This window comes from Ranitomeya variabilis, chromosome 5 (genome assembly GCF_051348905.1).
Source record: "Ranitomeya variabilis isolate aRanVar5 chromosome 5, aRanVar5.hap1, whole genome shotgun sequence".
Classification (NCBI taxonomy): domain Eukaryota; kingdom Metazoa; phylum Chordata; class Amphibia; order Anura; family Dendrobatidae; genus Ranitomeya; species Ranitomeya variabilis.
The window spans coordinates 688,299,255-688,326,292 of record NC_135236.1 but is presented as its reverse complement, the minus strand read 5'-3'; the positions used below and the strand labels follow the sequence as shown (position 1 = coordinate 688,326,292).

Here is a 27,038-nt window from a genome sequence, read left to right as displayed (position 1 = left end):
CTGCTGGGAGGCAGTGCGTGCACAGGGGGATGTGGGCCCTGTGGTGGTGAGCATGCTGCTGCTGCGGGGAGGCGTTGCATGCACTAGGGGATGTGGGCCCTGTGGTGGTGAGCAGGCCGCTGCTGCGGGGAGGCTGTGCGTGCACTGGGGGATGTGGGCCCTATGGTGGTGAGCAGGCCGCTGCTGCGGGGAGGCGGTGCGTGCACTGGGGGATGTGGGTCCTATGGTGTGGTGGTGAGCAGGCTGCTGCTGCGGGGAGGCGGTGCGTGCACTAGGGGGATGTGGGCCCTATGGTGGTGAGCAGGCCGCTGCTGCGGGGAGGCGGTGCGTGCACTAGGGGGATGTGGGCCCTATGGTGGTGAGCAGGCCGCTGCTGCGGGGAGGCGGTGCGTGCACTGGGGGATGTGGGTCCTATGGTGTGGTGGTGAGCAGGCCGCTGCTGCGAGGAGGCGGTGCGTGCACTAGGGGATGTGGGCCCTGTAGTGGTGAGCAGGCCGCTGCTGCGGGGAGGCTGTGCATGCACTGGGGGGATGTGGGCCCTATGGTGTGGTGGTGAGCAGGTCGCTGCTGCGGGGAGGCGGTGCGTGCACTGGGGGGATGTGGGCCCTGTGGTGTGGTGGTGAGCAGGCCGCTGCTGTGGGGAGGCTGTGCGTGCACTGGGGGGATGTGGCCCTGTAGTGGTGAGCAGGCCGCTGCTGCGGGGAGGCGGGGCGTGCACTGGGGGATGTGGGCCCTGTGGTGGTGAGCATGCTGCTGCGGGGAGGCGGTGCGTGCACTAGGGGGATGTGGGCCCTGTAGTGGTGAGCAGTCCGCTGCTGCGGGGAGGCGGTGCGTGCACTAGGGGATGTGGGCCCTGTGGTGGTGAGCAGGCCGCTGCTGCGGGGAGGCGGTGCGTGCACTGGGGGATGTGGGCCCTATGGTGTGGTGGTGAGCAGGCTGCTGCTGCGGGGAGGCAGTGCGTGCACTGGGGGATGTGGGCCCTGTGGTGGTGAGCAGGCCGCTGCTGCGGGGAGGCGGTGCGTGCACTAGGGGATGTGGGCCCTGTAGTGGTGAGCAGGCCGCTGCTGCGGGGAGGTGGTTCGTGCACTATTGGGATGTGGGCACTGTGGTGTGGTGGCGAGCAGGCCGCTGCTGCGGGGAGGCGGTGCATGCAATGGGGGATGTGGGCCCTGTGGTGGTGAGCAGGCCACTGCTGCGGGGAGGCGGTGTGTGCACTGGGGGGATGTGGCCCTGTGGTGGTGAGCAGACCGCTGCAGCGGGAAGGCGGTGCGTGCGCTGGGGGATGTGGCTCTGTGGTGGTGATTAGGCCGCTGCTGCGGGGAGGCTGTGCGTGCACTGGGGGATGTTGGCTCTGTGGTGGTGATTAGGCTGCTGCTGCGGGGAGGCTGTGCGTGCGCTGGGGGATGTGGGCCCTGTGGTGGTGAGCAGGCCGCTGCTGCGGGGAGGCTGTGCGTTCCCTGGGGGATGTGGCTCTGTGGTGGTGATTAGGCTGCTGCTGCGGGGAGGCTGTGCATGCAATGGGAGATGTGGCCCTGTGGTGGTGAGCAGGCCGCTGCTGCGTGGAGGCGGTGCATGCAATGGGAGATGTGGCCCTGTGGTGGTGATTAGGCCGCTGCTGCGGGGAGATGGTGCGTGCACTGGGGGATGTGGCCCTGTGGTGGTGAGCAGGCCGCTGCTGCGGGGAGGCGGTGCGTGCACTGGGGGATGTGGCCCTGTGGTGGTGATTAGGCCGCTGCTGCGGGGAGGCGGTGCGTGCACTGGGGGATGTGGCCCTGTGGTGGTGAGCAGGCCGCTGCTGCGGGGAGGCGGTGCGTGCACTGGGGGATGTGGCCCTGTGGTGGTGATTAGGCCGCTGCTGCGGGGAGGCGGTGCGTGCACTGGGGGATGTGGGCCCTGTGGTGGTGAGCAGGCCGCTGCTGCGGGGAGGCGGTGTGTGCACTGGGGGGATGTGGCCCTGTGGTGGTGAGCAGACCGCTGCAGCGGGAAGGCGGTGCGTGCGCTGGGGGATGTGGCTCTGTGGTGGTGAGCAGGCCGCTGCTGCGGGGAGGCGGTGCGTGCACTGGGGGATGTGGCCCTGTGGTGGTGATTAGGCCGCTGCTGCGGGGAGGCGGTGCGTGCACTGGGGGATGTGGCCCTGTGGTGGTGAGCAGGCCGCTGCTGCGGGGAGGCGGTGCGTGCACTGGGGGATGTGGCCCTGTGGTGGTGATTAGGCCGCTGCTGCAGGGAGGCGGTGCGTGCACTGGGGGATGTGACCCCTGTGGTGGTGAGCTGGCCGCTGCTGCGGGGAGGCGGTGCGTGCACTGGGGGGATGTCGCCCCCTGGTGGCCCTTGTGGTGTGGTACGTGCTCCTGACATGCTAATTGTGCAGAGATGCGCGGTAACGAGGCGCAGATGCCTCTCGTCTCCTCAGGAGGCGCCCACTCATCGCTCCGCAGCAGCTGGTGTTATTCTTATATGACTGCACGCTGCATCGTTCGCTCTCGGCTGTCCAGAGCAGGGGCTGCGTGTGGCCTCGTCCTACGGTCATCTACGTGAGGGTAGCCATCAGCAGCCAGCACCCGCGCAGACCAGGGCCCGACCCGCGCAGACCAGGGCCCGACCCGCGCAGATGCATTAAGGCTGCTTTCACACATCAGTTTTTTGCCATGAGTCACAATCCGTCGAATGTTGATAAAAACGGATCCATCGCAGATTGTGAAAAACTGATTCAATGGATCCGTTTTTTTTTTTGTTTGTTTTTTTGCTGGATCCAACTAGCTGATCTGGCTAATTGGATCCTTTAAAAATCGAAGCATGCTCAGTTAAAAAAAAAAAAACGCAATCTGTCACCGGTCTGTTTTTTCTACGGACACAACAAACGTTACTATGTTCGTTTTCTCCGGCCGCCGGATCAACAATTTTCAACAGATCTGGCGAACGACTGATGAAACGTGAGGCGATCCATCGCAATCTGTCGCTAATACAAGTCTATGAGAAAAAACGGATCTGGCGGCAACATTCGTTGGATCCTTTTTTTTCAAAATTCGCCAGATTGAGACTCCGCAAAATACTGATGTGTGAAAGCGGCCTAAGGCTTCTGTCCTCTGCTTGTTGTCAGTGAATTGACTTGGTACCCAGAAGTCCCGCTCATCTGAGGCTCCGTAGTGGTCTGTGGTTGTGGCCCCTCGTCATCTGCTCTCACCAGATACGTCTCCGATGATGGCTGTGGCGGTGTGTCTGGGGCCCCTACATTTGGGGTCCTTCTCCTTTATTTTAATTAGTTTTTTTTTGTGAAATCTAATTGAGGCCCCAGAAGTGCCCGAGGCCAGTGAGACGCGTGCACAGCTGCTGATCAGTGAGCGCAGCTCTGACCTACATACCGCAGCGTGCTGCACCGTACAGAACTACCGTGTCCTCAGTGCCAGGTGGAGCTGGGGGCCCTCTTTACTGTGCAAGGTGGAGCTGGGAGCCCCCATTACTGTGCAAGGTGGAGCTGGGGGCCCTCATTACTGTGCAAGGTGGAGCTGGGGGCCCTCTTTACTGTGCAAGGTGGAGCTGGGGGCCCCCATTACTGTGCAAGGTGGAGCTGGGGGCCCTCATTACTGTGCAAGGTGGAGCTGGGGGCCCCCATTACTGTGCAAGGTGGAGCTGGGGGCCCTCTTTACTGTGCAAGGTGGAGCTGGGGGCCCTCTTTACTGTGCAAGGTGGAGCTGGGGGCCCTCATTACTGTGCAAGGTGGAGCTGGGGGCCCTCTTTACTGTGCAAGGTGGAGCTGGGGGCCCTCTTTACTGTGCAAGGTGGAGCTGGGGGCCCTCATTACTGTGCAAGGTGGAGCTGGGGGCCCTCATTACTGTGCAAGGTGGAGCTGGGGGCCCTCTTTACTGTGCAAGGTGGAGCTGGGGGCCCTCATTACTGTGCAAGGTGGAGCTGGGGGCCCTCTTTACTGTGCAAGGTGGAGCTGGGGGCCCCCATTACTGTGCAAGGTGGAGCTGGGGGCCCCCATTACTGTGCAAGGTGGAGCTGGGGGCCCTCTTTACTGTGCAAGGTGGAGCTGGGAGCCCCCATTACTGTGCAAGGTGGAGCTGGGGGCCCCCATTACTGTGCAAGGTGGAGCTGGGGGCCCTCTTTACTGTGCAAGGTGGAGCTGGGGGCCCCCATTACTGTGCAAGGTGGAGCTGGGGGCCCCCATTACTGTGCAAGGTGGAGCTGGGGGCCCCCATTACTGTGCAAGGTGGAGCTGGGGGCCCCCATTACTGTGCAAGGTGGAGCTGGGGGCCCCCATTACTGTGCAAGGTGGAGCTGGGGGCCCCCATTACTGTGCAAGGTGGAGCTGGGGGCCCCCATTACTGTGCAAGGTGGAGCTGGGGGCCCCCATTACTGTGCAAGGTGGAGCTGGGGGCCCCCATTACTGTGCAAGGTGGAGCTGGGGGCCCCCATTACTGTGCAAGGTGGAGCTGGGGGCCCTCTTTACTGTGCAAGGTGGAGCTGGGGGCCCTCTTTACTGTGCAAGGTGGAGCTGGGGGCCCTCTTTACTGTGCAAGGTGGAGCTGGGGGCCCCCATTACTGTGCAAGGTGGAGCTGGGAGCCCCCATTACTGTGCAAGGTGGAGCTGGGGGCCCCCATTACTGTGCAAGGTGGAGCTGGGGGCCCCCATTACTGTGCAAGGTGGAGCTGGAGCGGAGCACCCCCGATACTGTGCAGAGTGGAGCTGGGGCCCCCGATACTGTGTGAGTTTCCAGAATCACGGGGGATATTTTTCTTATCCCACTGCTCACACTAATATGTCATGTATCGGGGTTGTTTTGTTGCCCAGTTCTATTCTGAAGGGGATTTATCTATATTCCAGTTCCCAGTTCCGGTTTGGAACTTGCAGTTCTCCGGCGCCCCCTTACCCTCAGGTCAGACTAGGTACTGCACCTAGGATAATTAGTCACCAGAAAGGCTGCCTGCTATGTACTGGCTATTGGGCACGCGGCAGGGCGATATAACTACTCCCACTCAGGCGGGAAAAATAATTGTCAATGCCGTCCGTCGCTGCCAGTTTCCCCAAAAGCTCAGGACACCACTTCCGCTGCCACCAGCTCCTGTTTCTCATTTAATAACAGGTCAGGAGCCTACCCAATCAGTAGCAATGGCTTAGGTCAGAGGCTTTAGGGTAAGTTATTATTATTTATTATTATTATTATTTATTGTTATAGCGCCATTTATTCCATGGCGCTTTACAAGTGAGGAGGGGTATACATAATAAAAACAAGTACAATAATCTTGAACAATACAAGTCATAACTGGTACAGGAGGAGTGAGGACCCTGCCCGCGAGGGCTCACAATCTACAAGTTTTAACAACACTAGCAAATATTATAACTTTTACTCCAAAAAGATTAGGCAGTGTTTACAAAAGTATATAAAAGATATTATAAAATGAGACCATTGTATATACAGACAATTACAAAATAAAAAGGGATTAAAAGGAAGTAAAGAAACGTACAGCTCTCTTATTTCATGGCTTACCATGCGGCTGGGGGGGGGAAGGGTGACATCAAAATGCACCACAGAGTCTCTCCTTAGCTGGCTCCCTGGGCAAGAACTAGTGCAAAATGAGGTCTCCCTGTCTTATACCTCTGGTTGTGACATCACTGGGTGGGCTGGATACGCCCCCTTTTGAAAGGTATGGGAAACCATCTATGAAACATATCTGCATATGAATCTGGTAGAAGGACGACACAATTACCGTTTTTCTCAGCACAAAACGGACATTCATTTAAGTCCATACACGGCTTGGCTATGAGACTCGTTTAAGCAGTAATGCGTTTCTCAATTTCTGCTAAGCGCTGAGCTCCTCATACCCACCAGATGGGAGCCCTGTCCCTGCGGTTTCCAGACATATGAACTGCCTATTTCTGTGAGTATCCTGTGTTGATATAATCTGGTCTTAAAAAAACACTGTAGCTAAACAAAGGGATTGCCATGTGTTGCTACTCTTCACTTTCGGTTTCACAGTTGCATGCAGGGGGGAGGGGGGAATGGTTTAGAATTACACAGAGCTGGCAGGCAGAGAAGTGTATTCACCCACAGGCAGCTGGGGAAAGAGGGGGTCAGAAAGCCCACAGCGTGTGTCTGTACACAGACCTAATGGATGTAGCAGAGCTCAGGGTGCGTGATAATATAGAATCAAATGCATCATATTCCTGGCAGCAAGGTGGAGCTGGGGCCCCCGATACTGTGCGGGGTGGAGCTCGGGGCTTCCGATACTGTGCGGGGTGGAGCTGGGGGCCCCCGATAATTGCGAGATGGAGCTGGTGGCCCCCAAAACTGCGCGGCGTGGAGCTGGGTGGCCCCCAAAACTGCGCGGCGTGGAGCTGGTGGCCCCCGATACTGCGCGGGGTGTGTCTGGACCTATGATGGTGTGCGGGGTGGAACTGGGGGCTTCCGATACTGTGCGGGGTGGAGCTGGGGGCCCCCGATAATTGCGAGATGGAGCTGGTGGCCCCCAATACTGCGCGGTGTGGAGCTGGGTGCCCCCGATAATTGCGAGGTGGAGCTGGTGGCCCCCGATACTGCGCGGGGTGTGTCTGGACCTATGATGGTGTGCGGGGTGGAACTGGGGGCTTCCGATACTGTGCGGGGTGGAGCTGGGGGCCCCCGATAATTGCGAGATGGAGCTGGTGGCCCCCGATACTGCGCGGCGTGGAGCTGGGGGCCCCGATAATTGCGAGGTGGAGCTGGGGCCCCCGATACTGCGCGGGTGTGTCTGGACCTATGATGGTGTGCGGGGTGGATTGGGGTCGTCCGCTCCTCCTGCTGCCCTCATTATGGTCCTCGGCGCTCTGCTGGAGTCTCCAGGGTGTGGTGTCCAGCAGGTGATGCTCCATTCCTGTTGGATGATAATGAGCTCAGGCCGTAGAATGATGTGATTTTTCTCCTCACACCGAGCGCCCCGTTGACCGCCACAGGGGCCGATCATCCGGAAACCAAGGGGCTGCTGGTCCTGTGCCGCCCGCGGTATAGGATGTGATGTGGCCCCATCTCTGGCAGCGGGGCCACAACTTGGAGTTCACGTTGCTCTTTGGTTACATTAATTCTGTGCATGGTTTGCTCGGCTCTGCCTTGGCGCCACCTGTCACGTCCCCCTTCCTCCTGCTTTGGTTCCAGCTGTCGCTCCCCCATTTCCTCCTGCCATGGCGCCACATGTAGCTCTCCACCTTTTGCCCATGCGCACCACCTCTCCTTGTCTTGCCACCACATGTCCCTCCACCCTTTGCGCCCCCCCCCCCCTTTCCTCCTGCCGTGGCCCCGCCTGTTGCTCCCCCTCCTGCTTGGCTCCTCCCCTCTGACTGTTTTGTGTTCTCTCTTGCAGTCACAATGAGCGGAAGGTGACGTGTAAGCACCCGGTGAGCGGGCAGCCCTCCCAGGATAACTGCATCTTTGTGGTGAATGACCAGTGAGTACCGCGGGGGCCACAGATCGGGGCATCGCTGTGGGGGCCTCTATGGGGTGGGGGCTGAAGTGTTCACTCCCTGTAAGTGCAGCTATCCACTGTGTATTGGGCTAGAAAAAGCCATTTCAAGGGTCACATCCCATCAGCCGGCCCGTGGTTATAGCGTCTTTATCATTGGGGTCATGTGATCGTCTCATGTGCTATGTCTTCAAGGCCACAGGCAGCGATGACCTCTCAGGAGACAAAGGACAGAACGGTCAGCGTGACGAGCGACAGCTCCAACACCGTGCCCACTGCCAACCCCACCAGCCCCCCATCCAGGGTAAGTCGTCCCCCGGGCTGGCCCGCTCACCCTCCGTTCAAGCAGTGTGTTCCCCAGGCTGGTCCCCTCACCCTCCGTCCAGGTAGTGTCCCCCAGGCTGGCCCCCTTGCCCTCCGGCCAGGTAGTGTCCCCCGGGCTGGCCCCCTCGCCCTCCGTCCAGGTAGTGTCCCCCAGGCTGGCCCTCTCACCCCCCCGGCCAGGCCGCGTGGCCCCCTTGCCCTCCTGTCAGGCTGTGTGTCCCCCGGGCTGGCCCCCTCGCCCTCCGGCCAGGCTGTGTGTCCCCAGGGCCGGCCCCCTCACCCTCCGTCCAGGCAGTGTGTCCCCCAGGCTGGTCCTCTCACCTTCCGTCCTGGTAGTGTCCCCCAGGCTGGCCCCCTCACCCTCCGTCCAGGTAGTGTCCCCTGGGCCGGCCCCCTCGCCCTCCGTCCAGGTAGTGTCCCCCAGGCTGGCCCCCTCACCCTCCGTCCAGGCAGTGTCCCCCAGGCTGGCCCCCTCACCCTCCGTCTAGGCCATGTGTCCCCCGGTGTTATGACCTGGTGGGTACGGAGCGGTACTGAGATGACCTGGTGGGCAAAACCAATCATGGACTCGCTAAGGAGCAGCGCTGAAATGACCTGGTTGGTAAAACAAAAATAGGACTAGCTCTGAGGAGGTGGTAACTTTACTGACCGCAATCCCTACTCCTAACACCAACACTAGAAATAGCCGTGGAGCGTTCCTATCTCTGCCTAGACGCCTCTGCACAGCCTAAGAACTAACTACCCCTAAAGATGGAAACGGAAAGCTATCTCGCCTCAGAGAAACCCCCAAAGGAAGATAGCCCCCCACAAATATTGACGGTGAGTGGAGAGGGAAAATGACAAACTCAGAAATGAAACTAGATTTTTTAGCAAAGGAGGCCAAACTATCTAAATAGACAGAGATAGAAATGGCTACTGTGCGGTCAGTATAAAAACTAAAAGTCCACGCAGAGTTTACAAAAATAACCACCACACCGACTCACGGTGTGGAGGGGCAAATCTGCGACCCCAGAGCTACCAACTAGCCGGAATATTTCATAATGACAAGCTGGACAAAAGAGACATAAATTGAACTGAACAGAAGGTCATAAGCAGGGAAACACCCAAAAACTAGCAGAACTTATCTTAAGCTGAAAATGGACTGGCCAACAGAGAACTTCCAGGAAAGGACTGAATCCACAGGAAATACATTGACAGCTGGCATCAACTACAGCCAAAAGCCCAGTTAAATAACAAGGCCAGGGAACCGATTAGTGAAAGCAGCTGCTAAGTTCCACTTGAAACCACCAGAGGGAGCCCAAGAGCAGAACTCCCAAAAATACCATTCGCAACCACAGGATGGAACCCAAGAACGGAATTCACAACACCCCGGGCTGGCCCCCTCGCCCTCCGGCCAGGCCATGTGTCCCCCGGGCCGGCCCCCTCGCCCTCCGGCCAGGCCGTGTGTCCCCTGGGCCGGCCCCCTCGCCCTCCGGCCGGCCAGGCCATGTGTCCCCCGGGCCGGCCCCCTCGCCCTCCGGCCAGGCCATGTGTCCCCCGGGCCGGCCCCCTTGCCCTCCGTCCATGCAGTGTGTCCCCCGAGCCGGCCCCCTTGCCCTCCGGCCAGGCCATGTGTCCCCCGGGCCGGCCCCCTCGCCCTCCGGTCAGGCCGTGAGTCCCTTTCCCGGGCCAGCCCCCTCGCCCTCCGGCCAGGCCGTGTCCCCCGGGCCAGCCCCCTTGCCCTCTGGCCAGGCCGTGAGTCCTCTGGGGTTACTGTGTAACGTGGGTGGTTGCCATTGAGGGTCTCTCTCCTCCACAGCCCTCCAGATCCTCTGGGAAGGTGCACAACTTTGGGAAGAGATCAAACTCCATAAAGAGGAACCTGAACGCCCCGGTGTCGATGCGCGGCTGGCTGTATAAGAAGGTGCGTCCCCCTGTTGTTTGCTGTATGTAGGTGGAGGGCCCCCCGGGGTCCAGACCCTTGCTGCACTCGCAGATTCTGGTTCTGTGATGGCAGTGAGGGAGTTAAACCAGCAGCGTCTACAGTGATGACGTTCCCGCGATGTGTCGTTGACACCTGACGAGGGTGTGACGCTTTGACCCCCTCACTACCAGGTCCCAGTACATGTGATTGAGAAGCTGGGACTTACAGTGCTTCTCGCACAATTCTCTGAGCTCCAGTTCATGTGTTTTGCAGGCAAATTCGGGGATGAAGTTATGGAAGAAACGCTGGTTTGTGCTGTGCGACCTGTGTCTCTTCTACTACCGAGGTGAGCCGCTGACCCCTCACGCTCCACCCCGTACTGACCAGGCACGGGCCGCGCTCACTGGTGGTCTTCTGACTCCAGCGGATTTGTGCACGCTGGCCTTCTGACTGAGAAGTCAGCAGATTCTAAAGAGACGAGCCGGTGTGACGGGACACGATAGGGGTGAGACAAGCCGGGGTGACGGGACACGATAGGGGTGAGACAAGCCGGGGTGACGGGACACGATAGGGATGAGACAAGCCAGGGTGACGGGACACGATAGGGGTGTGACGAGCTGGGGTGACGGGACACGATAGGGGTGAGACAAGCCGGGGTGACGGGACACGATAGGGGTGAGACAAGCCGGGGTGACGGGACACGATAGGGATGAGACAAGCCAGGGTGACGGGACACGATAGGGGTGTGACGAGCTGGGGTGACGGGACACGATAGGGGTGTGACGAGCTGGGGTGACGGGACACGATAGGGGTGTGATGAGCCGGGGTGAGACATGCCGGGGTGACTGGACACGATAGGAGTGAGACAAGCCGGGGTGACGGGACACGATAGGAGTGAGACAAGCCGGGGTGACGGGACACAGTAGGGTTGAGACAAGCCGGGGTGATGGCGGGGGCTGCCGGTGACTTCTCTCTCTCTCTGCAGATGACAAGGAGGAGGGCGTCCTGGGCAGCATCTTACTTCCGAGCTTTCAGATATCATCAGTGACGGCAGATGATCACATTAACCGTGCACACGCCTTCAAGGTGAACGCTCCTCGGCCGCCGGGCCTCTGCTCTGATAATGGGGGTAGTAGTCCTTGTCTGACGATGTCTCATGTTCTGTCTCTTCTCTCCTTGGCATCAATGTGCCACCACATCTGAGGAGGAAGATCAACACCTTTATCCTGGTAAGATGTGCATCTAAGGGGCCCCACATCCCACAACAGCTTCACCTCAGGGGCCCCACATCAGCCGCACCTCGTGGCTTCACAATATAACACCTACATATCTTGCCCTATGGCAACCACTGACGGCCGCTCTTCTTCCCCACAGATGACTCTTTGTGTCCACCAGGCGGCGCACTCCAACATGCGGACGTATTACTTCTACTGCGACACCATAAAGGAGATGGAGCTGTGGATGAGAGCGATGACTGGAGCGTCCCTGGTGCACGCCGAGCCTGTGAGACGGTGCGTGTACGGGGTGTACCCAGGGGGCTGTGTTGTATATGGGGTGTGTAGCCAGGGGGCTGTGCTGTATGTATGGGGGGTGTACCCAGGGGGCTGTGCTGTATGTATGGGGGGTGTACCCGGGGGCTGTGCTGCATGTATGGGGGGTGTACCCAGGGGGCTGTGCTGTATGTATGGGGGGTGTACCCAGGGGGCTGTGCTGTATGTATGGGGGGTGTACTGTATGTATGGGGGGTGTACCCAGGGGGCTGTGTTGTATATGGGGGGTGTACCCAGGGGGCTGTGCTGTATGTATGGGGGGTGTACCAGGGGGCTGTGCTGCATGTATGGGGGGTGTACCCAGGGGGCTGTGCTGTATGTATGGGGGGTGTACCCAGGGGGCTGTGCTGTATGTATGGGGGGTGTACCCGGGGGCTGTGCTGCATGTATGGGGGGTGTACCCGGGGGCTGTGCTGCATGTATGGGGGGTGTACCCAGGGGGCTGTGCTGCATGTATGGGGGGTGTACCCAGGGGGCTGTGCTGTATGTATGGGGGGTGTACCCAGGGGGCTGTGCTGTTTGTATAGGGGGTGTACCCAGGGGGCTGTGCTGTTATGTATTGGGTGTTGTCTAGAAAATATGAATTAGTTTCCATTGTTCTCGGGATACAACCAGAGCTGGCCTACTACTCCTCCCACCATTGGTTTCTGTAGGACCAAATGCCACATACAGCCCCTCTTTCTCTTTGTGAATTTCCAGACCCCCCTCCCCCGCCCTTTAAGAAAATGATCAGATTGGAATGCTGAGTTTTATTGCCTGCCAGTTAGCAGAGCTGAATGCATTTTTCCCCTCCAAAAAAACCTGTTCGGTATATAGGTGGTGTGACGACACTGCATTTCATCTTAATCATCCAGAAGTCTATTCTCAGTAAAGCCAGGAGGAGTAGACTTTCTATATGTTGACTTTTAAATTTGTGTTTGTTGTTTTGTTCGTCAAGAAAACAGACTTGTTCATATAATCCTGTAACATTGACTTTTAAGTTGAGTTTTGTTGTAACATTTTGTGCTGTTATCCTGGATGACAGAGATGCACGTTAATTGAAAAATAGATGCACATTGTCCAGGCCAGCTAGTTTGGTGACCTGCAAAACCAAAAAGGACGAGCCATGCAAATTGATTAAATACTCAAACAATGCTAGTTAATCTCATCACATCTTCATCTTGACCTCTGGATGATGGCTTGAGAGACAACAGTTGTGAATAATATAAGTGGGAAATCACGAGGGACACGGATTTGACATTTTACAGGATGCCACCTTAGGGGACTACGGCCCCGGCTGAAAGAATGCTGATCTGCTCCATTGATCATCACTCAACCATGGATATGTCAGGATTTGGACCCACCGGTCACCTGGCCTTATACCTCAGTGGACAGTCATGTTCCTAACGTCATTTGAGCAGGACTGTCACACTACCCAGCAGAAACCCCACCAGGACAACTGTTTACAAACAGGACCATTGATTTACCCAACTCAAGCCGCTCTTATACTTGTGGGCACCTTGTATGCATGGCCAACGATCATCTACAGGGCCCCATGCCTGGAGACAGTCCTCATTTCAGAGCTTATATGAGAGAAGCTGGAGATATCTGTCCTTATGCATGCTGATGTGCACAAGGATGGCTTGGTGATTGTGGAGCTAATTCACAAGGAAGACATGGAATATGCTTTGAGGAAACTGGATGATACAAACTTAACTTCTCATGAAGGTGAGACCTTTTACATTAATGTCTGTGCTTAGACATGCTGATGGACTGTCCCCGATAAGTGGAGAAGGATGATTGTAAGCCTATTATGTCTGGCTAATTAAGATGGGGGAGGTATGTGGCAACACCACATGTGATATTAATTGTCCAGACGTCTAATTTTAATAGATGGGGAGGCATAGATTTTTAAATTTGTTGACTTTTGAATTTGTGTTTTTCTTTGATGCTCAAGAAACACAGGCCACTGTTCGTATAACCTTTTAACATTGATGCTTGTTGCAGCACATTGAGTTGTTACCTTGGATGACAGGGACACAGGGTAATTGAACAATAGATATTTAATATGTTGATTATACATTGTACCAGGAAAGCCAGTTTGTTAACTTGCATAACAGAGGAGGAAAAACTATGCAAATTGATTAAATAGTCAAACTATGAGTTAAACTCATCCCATCTCCCCCCTGACCTCCTGATCATGATCTGAGCCACAGATATGAGTATAAAAAGGGATTTTCTATCTATGGAATCAGAGAGAGACTTTACCAAATCACAGCCAGGACAACATGGCTCCATCAAGAGGGACACAGATTTTTCTTTATACAAGATGCCAGCTGAAGGGACCACGGCCCCGGCTGGAAGAATACCGAGGTGCTCCATTGACGTTTGGAGAATCCAGGTTGTGACCCTCCGGTCACCTGGCCTTCTATCTGAATGGACTGCCATCTTCCTACTCTTGTCGTTTCTTGCTCTCTGTGCGTGCCACAGGTGTGGTAATTGACCCTGGATGATGTAGCCAGGTTGTGACCCTTCGGTCAACTGGCCCTGGCCCCCAAGGGGACTGTCATCTTCCTACGCTTGTCATTGTTACCTCATCTCTGTGTATGCCACAGGTGGGATAATCGGCACTGGAAGATGAAGCCAGGTTGTGACCCTCCGGTCAACTGGCTCTTGTACCTGAGTGGCCTGTCATCTTCCTACGCTTGTCATTATGTTACCTCTTCTGTGTGTGTGTGTACCACAGGTGGAGCAACCGACCCTGGGAGCTCTGACATAACAGCTGCCTTTATCCCAGCGGGTCAGCGGAAGGGTGAGACTCTGATGTGCACCATCTTGGGTACTGTGCTGGGACTCTTCTACGTGTTACCTGCCTGTTTTGTGGTTCAGTAAAGTACTGCCACACTGTTACCCTTTCTGAATGGTATTCTGCCCACTGGAAAGAGCAGGCGTTCAGTGGGATGATCCCTGGTCCATGCGGTCTCAGGCCAGTGGACGAAAACATCGAGTGACTTCCCATGTCTCCGGGGCGATGTGCTGTGTATAAGGGGGTGTACTGAAGGGGCTGAGCTGTATATAGCAGGGTGTACCCAAGGGGCTGTGCTGTGTATAGCAGGATGTACCCCGGGGGGGGGGGGGGGTCATGGTCAGGTTGGTGGCGTGCTATCTCTTGTACTGAGGCAGCTGAGGGGCTGAGTTGGAGTTCGCGGTCTCTGGTGCTGAGGCGGGGCTGGATTGGCGGCTCGCGGTCTCTGGTGCTGAGACGTGCTGGATGTATAGGTATAGATCTGTGACTAGCAGTAATTTAATATCTGTCCTGAGACTGCATGTCTCACAGGGGTCACAGCATATGTTATCCTGAGCAAGCAGTGTCCGGTCTCCAATCTTGCCAGGGGGTCTGGCTAAGAACCAGGAAGGGAAAACGTTTCACACCTTCTGTCTCTTTTGAAGTGGGATGTCAATTACAGCCTGAAACTATCTATCTATGAGAAACGTTACACACAGAATTTAAGAGGAAATAATATATTGGTGGAGCGTTCACGGTCCAGGGTATTGTCCTGGGTCAGTGTGTGATTTATGCTCCCATTACAGCATAGGACAGAGGTTGAATGCTGGACTAAGAGAGGGGAGATAGATTAACCCTTGCAGGCGCAGCCCCCAGTCACGTGCTGAGAAGCGGGTACATGACAAATTGGTGGCAGAACGGTGGGATAGAATGATTTCTATTAGAGCATTCGGGCATGGTTTAACCCCTTCCCGACCTGTGACAGTGTATGCGTCATGAAAGTCTGTGCCAATCCAACCTGTGACGCATATGCTGTCACAGAATGATCGTGTTCCTGCAGATTGGGTGAAAGGATGAACTGTAATTTCACCTGACCTGCAGAGACAGGGTGAGTGGTACTTCAGCCCAGGGGGGGTGGCTTCGCCCCTCCTGTGGCTACGATCGCTCTGATTGGCTGTTGAAAGTGACTGTTTCACTTTCAATCAGAGCAATGGTAATATTTCACCAATGAAAATTGGTGAAATATTACAATCCAGCCAAGGCCGATGCTGCAATATCCATCGGCCATGGCTGGAGCCCACGATTTGCCCCCGCCACCGATTTCCTCCCCTCCTTCCTGTCTTCTGCTCCCCTCTGTCCTCCTGTCCGCTGCCCCCGTGCTCTGATCCCACCCCCCCATACTTACCAACCTCCGGTGCCCCTCCCGGTGTCCATCCGTCTTCTGCATGGGGCGCTGCCATCTTCCAAAATGGCGGGCGCATGCGCAGTGTGTCCGCCAAGTCGGCCGGCAGATTCAATTACAGGTACATTTTGATCACTGTGATAGAACATATCACAGTGATTAAAATAAAAAAAAATAGTAAATACCCCCCCTTTATAACCCCCAGAAATAGGGTTAAGATTAGGGTTAGGGATGTGTTGGGGTTAGGGTTGTGGTTAGGGTTGGGATTAGGGTTAGGGATGTGTTGGGGTTAGGGTTGTGGTTAGGTTTAGGGTTGGGATTAGGGTTAGGGATGTGTTGGGTTTAGGGTTGTCGTTAGGGGTGTGTTGGGGTTAGGGTTGTGATTGGGTTATGGCTAGAGTTGGGATTAGGGTTAGGGGTGTGTTGGGGTTAGTGTTGGAGTTAGAATTGAGGGGTTTCCACTGTTTAGGCACATCAGGGGTCTCCAAATGCGACATGGCGCCACCGTTGATTGCAGCAAATCTTGCGTTCAAAAAGTCAAATGGTGCTCCCTCCCTTCCGAGCCCCGACGTGCGCCCAAGCACTGGTTTACCCAAACATATGGGGCATAACCTTACTCAGGAAAAGTTGCTCAACAACTTTGGGGGTCCAATTTCTCCTGTTACCCTTGAGAAAATAAAAAAATGGGGGCTAAAAAATTATTTTTGTGGGAAAAAAATGATTTTTTATTTTCATGGCTCTGCGTTATAAAATTCTGTGAAGTACTTGGGGGTTCAAAGTGCTCACATAAGTTCCTTGGGGGGTCTAGTTTCCAAAATGGGGTCACTTGTCTGGGGTTTCTACTGTGTAGGCACATCAGGGGCTCTGCAAACGTAACACCTGCCTGCAGACCAATCCATCATAGTCTGCATTCCAAAATGTCACGACTTCCCTTCCGAGCCCCGACGTGTGCCCAACCAGTGGTTTACCCCCACATATGGGGTGTCGCCGTACTCGGGACAAACTGGACAACAACTTTTGGGGCCCAATTTCTTCTGTTACCCTTGGGTAAATAAAAAAATTGTGGGCTAAAAAATGATTTTTGAGGAAAAAAATGATTTTTTATTTGCACGGCTCTGCGTTATAAACTTCTTTGAAGCACTTGGGGGTTTAACCCATTACTTGCCAAATTAGCAATTTTAATTTTTTTTTTTAATGACAGATTTTTTATGATGTGTCCTAATGAATCAAACATAATTTGCAAAATTTTTACAAGTACGGATTTTTCAGAAAAGGGCGTCCCAATATTCAATTAAAAATGACAATGACATGATTTCCTATTTTGAAAACATTCATTTTACAAATACAACACAAAAAATTGGACCTAATTATAAAATCTTAGTTGCTAGAAGATAAAGATTAGGCGTCCCAAAAAAAGGACATTGGTAGATAATGGGTTAAAGTGGTCACCGCACTTCTAGATTAGTTCCTTGGGAGGTCTAGTTTCCAAAATGGGGTCACATGTGGGGGAGCTCCAATCTTTAGGCACACAGGGGCTCCCCAAACGCGACATGGTGTCCGCTAACTATTAGAGCTAATTTTTCATTCAAAAGTCAAATGGCGCTCCTTCCCTTCCGAGCCCTGCCGTGTGCCCAAACAGTGGTTTACCCCCACATCTGAGGTATCGGTGTACTCAGGAGAAATTGCCCAACACATTTTAGGATCCATTTTATCCTGTTGCCCATGAGAAAATTAAAAAATTGAGGCTAAAAGAATTTTTTTGTGGAAAAAAAGTACTTTTTCATTTTTACGGATCAATTTGTGAAGCACCTGGGGGTTCAAAGTGCTCACTATGTGCCCATGTGAGTTCCATGGGAGGTCTTGTTTCCAAAATGGGGTCACTTGTGGGGGAGGTTCAATGTTTAGGCACACGGCGGCTCTCCAAACGCGACATGGTGTCCGCTAACGATTGGAGCCAATTTTTCATTGAAAAAGTCAAATGGTGCTCCTTCCCTTCCGAGCCCTGTCGTGCGCCCAAACAGTGGTTGCCCCCCACATATGGGGTATTGGCGTACTCAGGACAAATTGTACAATAACTTTTCGGGTCCAGTTTCTCCTTTTACCCTTGGGAAAAAATAAAATAAAATTGTTGCTAAAAGATCATTTTTTGTGACAAAAAAATTAAATGTTCATTTTTTCCTTCCATGTTGCTTCTGCTGCTGTGAAACACCTGAAGGGTTAATAAACTTCTTGAATGTGGTTTTGAGCACCTTGAGGGGCGTAGTTTTTTAGAATGGTGTCACTTTTGTGTATTTTCAGCCATATAGACTTCTCAAACTGACTTTCAAATGTGAGGTGGTGCCTAAAAAAAAAATGGTTTTGTAAATTTTGTTGTAAAAATGAGAAATTGCTGTTCAAATTTTAACCCTTATAACTTCCTAGCAAAAAAAAAAATTTTGTTTCCAAAATTGTGCTGATGTAAAGTAGACATGTGGGAAATGTTATTTATTACCGTATATACTCGAGTATAAACCGACCCGCGTATAAGCCGACCCCCCTAATTTTGCCACAAAAAAACTGGGAAAACTTAATGACTCGAGGATAAGCCTGGGGTGGAAAATGCAGCAGCTACCGGTAAATGTCAAAAATAAAAATAGATCCCAATAAAAGTAAAATTAATTGAGACATCAGTAGGTTAAGTGTTTTTGAATATCCATATTGAATCAGGAGCCCCATATAATGCTCCATGCAGTTTGATGGCCCCATAAGATGCTCCATACAAAATATGCCCCATATAATCCTGCATAAAGGTTAATAAAGGCCCCATAAGATGCTCCATAGACACATTTGCCCAATATAATGCTGCACAAATGCTGATTATGGCCCCATAAGATGCTCTATAAAGATATTTGCCCCATATGGTGCTGCACAAACGTTATGGCCCTATAAGATGCTCCATACAGACACTTGCCCCATATACCGTAATGCTCCACAAACGTTAATTATGGCCCCATACAGACACTTGCCCCATATAGTGCTGCACAGACGTTATGGCCCCCATATAGTGCTGCACAGACGTTATGGCCCCCATATAGTGCTGCACAGACGTTATGGACCCCATATAGTGCTGCACAGACGTTATGGCCCCATATAGTGCTGCACAGACGTTATGGCCCCATATAGTGCACAAATGTTATGGCCCCATATAGTGCTGCACAAACGTTATGGCCCCATATAGTGCTGCACAAACGTTATGACCCCATATAGTGCTGCACAAACGTTATGGCCCCATATAGTGCTGCACAAACGTTATGGCCCCATAGATGCTCCATACAAAACACTTGCCCCATATAGTGCTGCACAAACGTTATGGCCCCATATAGTGCTGCACAAATGTTATGGCCCCATATAGTGCTGCATAAACATTATGGCCCCATATAGTGCTGCACAGACGTTATGGCCCCCATATAGTGCTGCACAAACGTTATGGCCCCATATAGTGCTGCACAAACGTTATGGCCCCATATAGTGCTGCACAAACATTATGGCCCCATATAGTGATGCACAAACGTTATGGCCCCATATAGTGATGCACAAACGTTATGGCCCCATATAGTGCTGCACAAACGTTATGGCCCCATATAGTGATGCACAAACATTATGGCCCCCATATAGTGCTGCACAAACGTTATGGCCCCCATATAGTGCTGCACAGACGTTATGGCCCCATATAGTGCTGCACAGACGTTATGGCCCCCATATAGTGCTGCACAAACGTTATGGCCCCATATAGTGCTGCACAAATGTTATGGCCCCATATAGTGCTGCATAAACATTATGGCCCCATATAGTGCTGCACAGACGTTATGGCCCCCATATAGTGCTGCACAAACGTTATGGCCCCATATAGTGCTGCACAAACATTATGGCCCCATATAGTGATGCACAAACGTTATGGCCCCATATAGTGATGCACAAACGTTATGGCCCCATATAGTGCTGCACAAACGTTATGGCCCCATATAGTGATGCACAAACATTATGGCCCCCATATAGTGCTGCACAAACGTTATGGCCCCCATATAGTGCTGCACAGACGTTATGGCCCCATATAGTGCTGCACAGACGTTATGGCCCCCATATAGTGCTGCACAAACGTTATGGCCCCATATAGTGCTGCACAAATGTTATGGCCCCATATAGTGCTGCATAAACATTATGGCCCCATATAGTGCTGCACAGACGTTATGGCCCCCATATAGTGCTGCACAAACGTTATGGCCCCCATATAGTGCTGCACAAACGTTATGGCCCCATATAGTGCTGCACAAACATTATGGCCCCATATAGTGATGCACAAACGTTATGGCCCCATATAGTGATGCACAAACGTTATGGCCCCATATAGTGCTGCACAAACGTTATGGCCCCATATAGTGATGCACAAACATTATGGCCCCCATATAGTGCTGCACAAACGTTATGGCCCCATAGATGCTCCATATAGACACTTGCCCCATTTGCTGCGATAAAAAAAAATAATCACATACTCACCTCTCCGTCGGTCAGGCCCCCGGCACTTTCAATAGTCACCTGCTCCTCGTTCTGGCGCCGCTCCATGTTCAGCACCGATGTTCAGCAGAGGGCGCACACTAACTACGTCACCGCGCCCTCTGACCTCAGCGTCACTGCAGAAGACAGAGCGGCGCCCGGAACGAGGAAAGGTGACTATCGCGCAGCGCTCCCCCTCCCCGTATACTCACCTGCTCCTGGCGCTGTGCAGTCCCTGCTTCCCCGGCGTCGCAGCTTCTAACTGTACTGAGCGGTCACCGTTACCGCTGATTACAGAAATGAATATGCGGCTCCACCCCTATGGGAGGTGGAGCCGCATATTCATTTACTGTAATGAGCGGTACCATGTGACCGCTCAGTACAGGAAGAAGCTGAAGCTGCTGCTGCCGGCGCCGGGGAAGCCAGGGACCTGCAGGGACCGCGCCTGGACTAGGTGAGTATTTTTAGACAGCCCCCGCTCCCCCTCCCCTGCCGACCTCTGGGTATGACTTGAGTATAAGCCGAGAGGGGGACTTTCAGCACAAAAAAGTGGGCTGAAAATCTCGGCTTATACTCGAGTATATACGGTAACTATTTTGTGTCACATAACTCTGATTTAACAGAATAAAAATTCAAAATTTGAAAATTGCAAATTTTTCAAAATTTTTGCCAAATTTCCTTTTTTTTCCACAAATAAACGCAAAAATTATGGACCTAAATTTACCACTAACATGAAGCCCAATATGTCACAAAAAAGGTTCTCAGAATCGCTATGATCCGTTGAAGCGTTCCTGAGTTATTACCTCATAAAGGGACACTGGTCAGAATTGCAAAAAAATGGCCCGGTCATTAAGGTCAAAATAGGCTGGGTCATGAAGGGGTTAAGCAATTATTCCCTGTACTAAAGAATTGGTATCCTTGCGAGGAGTGCACGTTCTACAAGGTTCAACTCAGTGCTTACTTAGAAAAGAAAAAAGGGGAAGGGAAACTGTTTGCAAGTATGTCTATCTTTTATTTGGCAAAGGCTGTTCATCGATATGGCAGCCCAGTACAAGAAGCTGAGCAAAGAGCGCTCTGACCGGCCTCTGTGAGCAGAGAGGAATAGAGACGGCCGACAGATCCAATTTGCTGCTGATATGCGCCTTGGTCGAGCAGGACATAGAACAAAGTGCTGGAACATCTGGGCAAGGAGAGAGCCCACCTCAGAGAGACCCAGCAATGCCAGCTCTTACACCGGAGATACCTGATGGAAATGCCAGTGCTGAGGAGCCTATGGACTGTACTTTACAAATGGACTCACAAAGGCTGGGAACAAGTGATCCCAAGCTGCGCATGCAGCTTATTCTACAGCACCGACAGGCTGAGAGAGAGGCTGCAGAACGCCGGGAGGAGAGGGGCTGCAGAACATCGGGACCGACAGGCTGAGAGAGAGGCTGCAGAATGCCAGGACCAGGCTGAGAGAGAGGCTGCAGAACGCCGGGAGGAGAGAGGCTGCAGAACGTCGGGACCGACAGGCTGAGAGAGAGGCTGCAGAACGCCGTGAGGACAGACCTTTCCAGCTTCAGATGGCTCAAACAGAGAGGGGTATCAGTCCTCAGCTAACCCCCTTCCAGGACATAAATCCAAGGAGACCACGTCTGGAAAACTTCCCTGTGATGGAGAAGGATACGGACTTAGATACTTTCCTTCGGGGGTTTGTAAAAAAAACCTGCAGGCAATACCATCTACTCCGTGAGCAGTGGGTGCAGTATCTAACCCCAGGGTTGAGAGGCAAAGCGCTGGAAGTTTTTGCTGGCCTCCCACCAGAGCTAGATGGGAACTATGAGGCCATAAAAGAGGCCCTGATCAGGAAATACAACCTAACCCCAGAAGTGTATCGGAGAAAGTTCCGGAACCTGCAATGTGGATCCACTGACAGCTATGCGGATGTTGTGAGCACCTTGAGGACCACGTTCCACCAATGGATCAGGGGACTTTCTGTTAACAGTTTTGAGGACTTAACGGAACTTATGGTCAAGGATCAATTTCTTCACATGTGCCCCACGGTTGTACAACAATTTTTGTGTGATCGGGAGCCACAAACTGTGGATCAGGCTGCAAAGATTGCGGACTACAGGATGCCTGAGGTGCGGAAGCCATCGTGATTCAGCTGAAGGGGAGGTAAGCCAAATGGGGACCCTTCTCCCTCTGCTGGCCGATCACCAGTGCTGTCCAAGCCCATCTTCTCCTGCAACAAAGTGGGACATGTTAGCGCTGTCTGCCCTGATAGGGAGAAACGCCCAACCACAACCACAAAGCTGTCTGTGTCCCCACCATCTGTCCTCTTTGTGGCCGGCTCTGATGCGAGGGCTAATGAGAACTGTCAATCTATCACTGTTGGCAATAAAGTCACCATTGGTCTCAGGGACACTGGGGCAGAGGTGACCCTGGTGCGTCCAGCCATGATAACCCCTGCCGATATCATACCAGGAAAGACTATGTCTATAACCGGGATTGGAGGGGTCAGCCCTGCCGTGCCCATGGCCCGTGTGTATCTGGACTGGGGAGCAGGGAAAGGACTGAGGGAAGTGGGAGTATCAGAGGCTATTCCCACCAATGTGTTGCTAGGTACGGACCTGGGGAGGATGGTGTCCCCCTATGTTCCTCCCTTGCAAGTAAATGATACAGAGAAGGTGGAAGCAAGTGACCCACCTGAGATGCCGTGTAAGGAGGGAAAATTTCCCAATGCACAGGACTGTACGTATGTGGCAGCTGTGACCCGGAGTCAGGCTGCAGCTCAGACTCAGGCCCAGAGATTAGAGGACAGAACTGCCAGGACAGGAGGCCCATACTGTGGCCCCGGAGCCTCACATGGCAGACCCACCAAGGTCCCTGATAACAGACTCCGCTTCAGACCAGGGCCTGGCAGTCACACTAGGCCAGGGCCTGCAGGCTGACCATCAGAGCTTCCAGGAGGCCCTGTGGACAGATATCAGTCTGGAGGAGCTCCGATGTCTTGCAGACGACCCCCTGATGCTTCTGGCAAAGAGAGAGTATACTGGAACCAGGGCAGACTACATACAGAGACTATCCCCATGGATACTGCAGAATCTTGGGACTATGAACGGCGGCTGATCGTCCCTTATCCATTTAGGGAACAATTATTGAGAATTGCCCATGAAATTCTTTTGGCCGGACACCTTGGAATACAAAAGACTAAAGCTCGCCTGACACATAACTTCTATTGGCCCAAGATGGGGACAGATACTGCCAATTACTGCCGATCATGTGTAGATTGTCAGAGAGTTGGGAAGTCCGGGAATATACAGAAAGCTCCATCGATACCACTGCCTGTGATCGATGAGCCTTTCCAGCGGGTGGCTGTGGATATCATAGGACCACTTGCAATCCCTAGCAGCTCTGGCATAAAGTACATCCTCACAGTGGTGGACTATGCTACACGATACCCGGAAGCTGTGGCACTGTCCTCCATCCGAGCAGACAAAGTGGCGGATGCTTTACTGACTGTTCTCTCGTGTGGGTTTCCCCAGGGAAATGTTAACCGATCAGGGAACCCAGTTCATGTCCGAGCTGATGGAAAGCCTCTGCGAGAAAATACAAGTACAGCATGTTGTGGCCAGCGCCTATCAGCCCCAAACCAACGGACTCTGCGAGTGTTTTAATGGAACATTAAAGCAAATGCTCAAAATGCTGGTGGACGATTTTAAACATTATTACCAAGCAGTCTTGCTCTCTAGGATTGTCGACTGGAGGTTCGGTGATGCTCATAAACAGTGGGTGCTCCTGGAGAAACTTTTATCGCCCTCTTCTTTGTACTGGCTGCCTTGGCTGGGGGGACCGGACGCCCACCTGTGTCGAGTTTTGCTCCACTCACACAGATTGTTTTGGGATAGATCCTATGTGAAATTACGCCTGACCTCCCGATTGAGCAGACTGAGTCCCCTTTTTGACAATCCGGCTTTTCCCCCAGCAATGAATAGATCTACGTATCTGTGTTGGTCACGACTTGACGGGGTGGGACTGGTGAAGGATAAGCTTGCGGGGCTCTCCGGCGTGCGGGGGTTACGAGGTTCTGGTCTTACGACACCGCTGTCCTGGCTAGAGTTTCTGCAATTGTGGAGCTTTCTTTCCAGTGTGCCGATGGGGGCGCTGACGCCATTTGAGTCCCTGATGCTCCCTACCGAGGGTCCCTCCCACGTGGTTTCGGTGCTCTATGGCCTGGTCTTGAATTCACTTCCCCCTACTACGCTGGGATTTATGGAGGCTTGGGAGAGGGACCTGGGGATCACCTTTACTGAGGCGGATAGTCTGAAAATCTTCACTCTCGCACATAAGATGACGATGTCCAGTCAGGCGCAGGAGAGGAATTATAAATTACTGACACGCTGGTATAGGTGTCCCACTCTTCTCCACAGGATTAACCCGGAGATCTCGGATGCCTGCTGGAGATGTGGCTCCGCCACGGGCTCTATGCTTCATGTTTGGTGGTCCTGTGGTCCCCTGCAACCCTTCTGGAACTCAGTCTTCGATGCCTTTCACTTGATGACTGGGGTCCGCCACGAGCCCTCCCCCCAAATGGCCCTACTGTCCCCGATACCCAGTTTAATAGCTTCCGTTAAAAAGGGGATCCTGAGATTTTGCCTAATAGCTGCCAGGGCAGTTATTCCCCGACATTGGAGGTCCACTGAGGTCCCCTCCACGGAGGAATGGATAGCTGAAATGGATAGATTACATCGTCTGGAGTCGCTGGTGGCGGGTGATGGTGATGCTGCATATGACCAGGGACGCACCTGGTTCCTCTGGCACTCCTTCAAGGAGAGCACAGGGTTCCTGACTTGGCTGCGTACATACTCATAATTCTCAATACGTGGGCCTGTACATTGCTGGGTCTCCCTTAACCCCCCTCCCTCCTTACTCCCCTTTTCCCCCATTACCCCCCCTTTTTTTTCTTTTTTTTTTTTTTCTCTCTTTCCTTTTCTCCTTTCTCTACAATTGCTTTTCTTACAGGTTCTGTATTTTGTATATAAGGTCTATGTCCCGAGGTGATTCTCAAGATGAGAAGCATGTACCCTTTATGTGCCAGAGTTCTTCTTCAACTACACTTGTGCTGTGTTCTCAGAGGCGTAATGTATGGCTCTGGACATTGTAATGATTCTTTTTACTGTTTTTCCTGTTTAAAATTTCAATAAATATATTAACTGAAAATGCTGGTGGAGACTGAAGGGAGAGACTGGGAGCGGTACCTCTCCCATCTGTTGTTTGCCTACAGAGAGGTACCCCAGCCGTCTACTGGATTCTCCCCCTTTGAACTGGTTTATGGGAGGAGGGTCAGGGGGCCACTTGATTTGATTAAGGACTGTTGGGAGGACGACCCCAGAACTACTGGAGTCTCAGTGGTCGAATATGTACTGCGGCTCAGAGAGAGAGAATGCAAAAACTGAGCAACCTGGCTCATGAGAACGTGACCCAGGCCCAAATCAACCAGAAGGTCTGGTACGACCGTAATGCCAGACTGAGGGCCTACGAGGAGGGGCAGAAGGTTTGGGTGTTGGTCCCTATGTTACAGAATAAATTGCAGGCTGCATGGGAGGGACCATACACTATACACAAGTGGCTGAATTATGTTAATTATGTGGTGACACTAGATAAGCAGCAAAGCATCAGAAAGTGTTTCATGTGATTATGTTGAAGGCTCATCATGACAGGGAGACCTGTGTCTTACCTGTCTGTAGCCTGCCTGAAGAGGGGGAGGCTGATCTGTTACTGGATGTGGGGGCCGGGACTCAGTACATGGAGTCCCTGGAGTCAGTTTAACCCTGAGCTATCCCACAGTCAGAGGTCTGAGCTGATGGGGGCGCTCAGCGAGTTCACCGAAGTCTTCACAGGGGAGCCTGGGAGGATGCACTTAGCAGTTCACCATGTGGACACTGGTACTAACCCCCCAGTACGGCAGTCTGCATACCGTGTGTCAGCAGAGGTGAGGGCACACATGAGGGAACAGGTAGAGGAGATGCTGAACCAACAAGGTGGGGAGCACCCAGTTCTCTAACGAAGAAGGAAACTCCTGCCCAGAGAAGTGGCTTATGCCACCATTGAGAAGGAATGTCCGGCAATTGTGTGGGCTCTGCAGAAGCTGCAACCAGACCTCTATGGGCGCAACGTCACCGTGATCACAGATCATAAGCCATTAAGTTGGCTCAACAGAGTAGTTGGGGACAATGGGAAATTGCTGAGATGGAGATTGATACTTCAGCAATATGAATTCACAATTCTACATAAGGGAGTCGATCATGACAATGCTGATAGCCTATCTCGCCAGGGTGGGGCTGATCCACATAATGCTCGTGAGCTGACCTGTAAGTCAACCCCATGCACGTTCATAAGGAGGGAGGTGTGGTGAAATATGTATAGGTATATATGTCTGACTAGCAGTAATTTAAAATCTGTTCTGAGACTGCAGGTCTTGCAGGGGTCACAGCACATGTTATCCTGAGAAGGCAGTCTACTGTCTCCAATCTCGCCAGGGGGTCTGGCTAAGAACCCGGAAGGGGAAACATTTCACACCTTCTGTCTCTTTTGAAGAGAGATGTCAATCACAGGCTGACACTCTATATCTGTGAGAAACTTACAGAGAATTTAAGAGGAAATAATATATTCATTGGTGGAGCGGCCACGGTCCAGTCACAAACAAGCGATAATAAATATTAACATGAGAGACTGGTCTAGAAATCAGACCTCCAGGGTGACTATAAATTAGAGCTATTCACAAAGGGGGGGGGATGTTCACAGATCGAGGGGCAGCCAAGCTGATGTGTTCCAGTCCATATTCTCCCACCCCCCCCCCCTCAGAGAGCTGAAAGCAAACTGCAAAGTTAGTTATTTCTGTAAGTTTTCTCCTGTTTATTTTTATACTGTTTTGCATACTTGTATGTCTTTTTGTTACCATACTTTTATACCTTTTCCTTTATTGTAAGCCCTGTACCTTTTCTATTAAAGCATAAAACTTTAATAAGTTGAACCTTGTATGTTCTAAAGAATCCATAGCTTTAAACTGTGTGAGCCTTATGATTGGCGGACAGTAGTAGTAATATTTCCGGGACTCATCGCCCGTGTATTCGATGAGTGGTGGCA

At 52.9% G+C, this 27,038-nt stretch overlaps 1 protein-coding gene and 1 pseudogene across 14 annotated transcripts in view; both read left to right on the top strand.

Annotated features, from left to right (window-relative positions):
- Positions 1-27,038, top strand: part of PLEKHA5 (pleckstrin homology domain containing A5) — a 189,823-nt gene that overhangs the window by 68,487 nt on the left and 94,298 nt on the right. For 9 of the 14 annotated variants that reach the window (XR_013215985.1, XM_077267264.1, XM_077267260.1 and 6 more), the window contains 6 exons: positions 7,336-7,419; positions 7,630-7,738; positions 9,557-9,661; positions 9,935-10,007; positions 10,647-10,747; positions 11,057-11,172. Coding sequence is in view for 13 of the 14 variants with exons in the window: in XM_077267264.1 (XP_077123379.1) it covers positions 7,336-7,419; positions 7,630-7,738; positions 9,557-9,661; positions 9,935-10,007; positions 10,647-10,747; positions 11,057-11,172 (588 nt within the window). In the remaining variant the exon portion in view is untranslated. The other 5 variants (XM_077267253.1, XM_077267252.1, XM_077267255.1 and 2 more) reach the window with 3 other exon arrangements.
- Positions 20,820-26,908, top strand: LOC143773517 (uncharacterized; annotated as a pseudogene).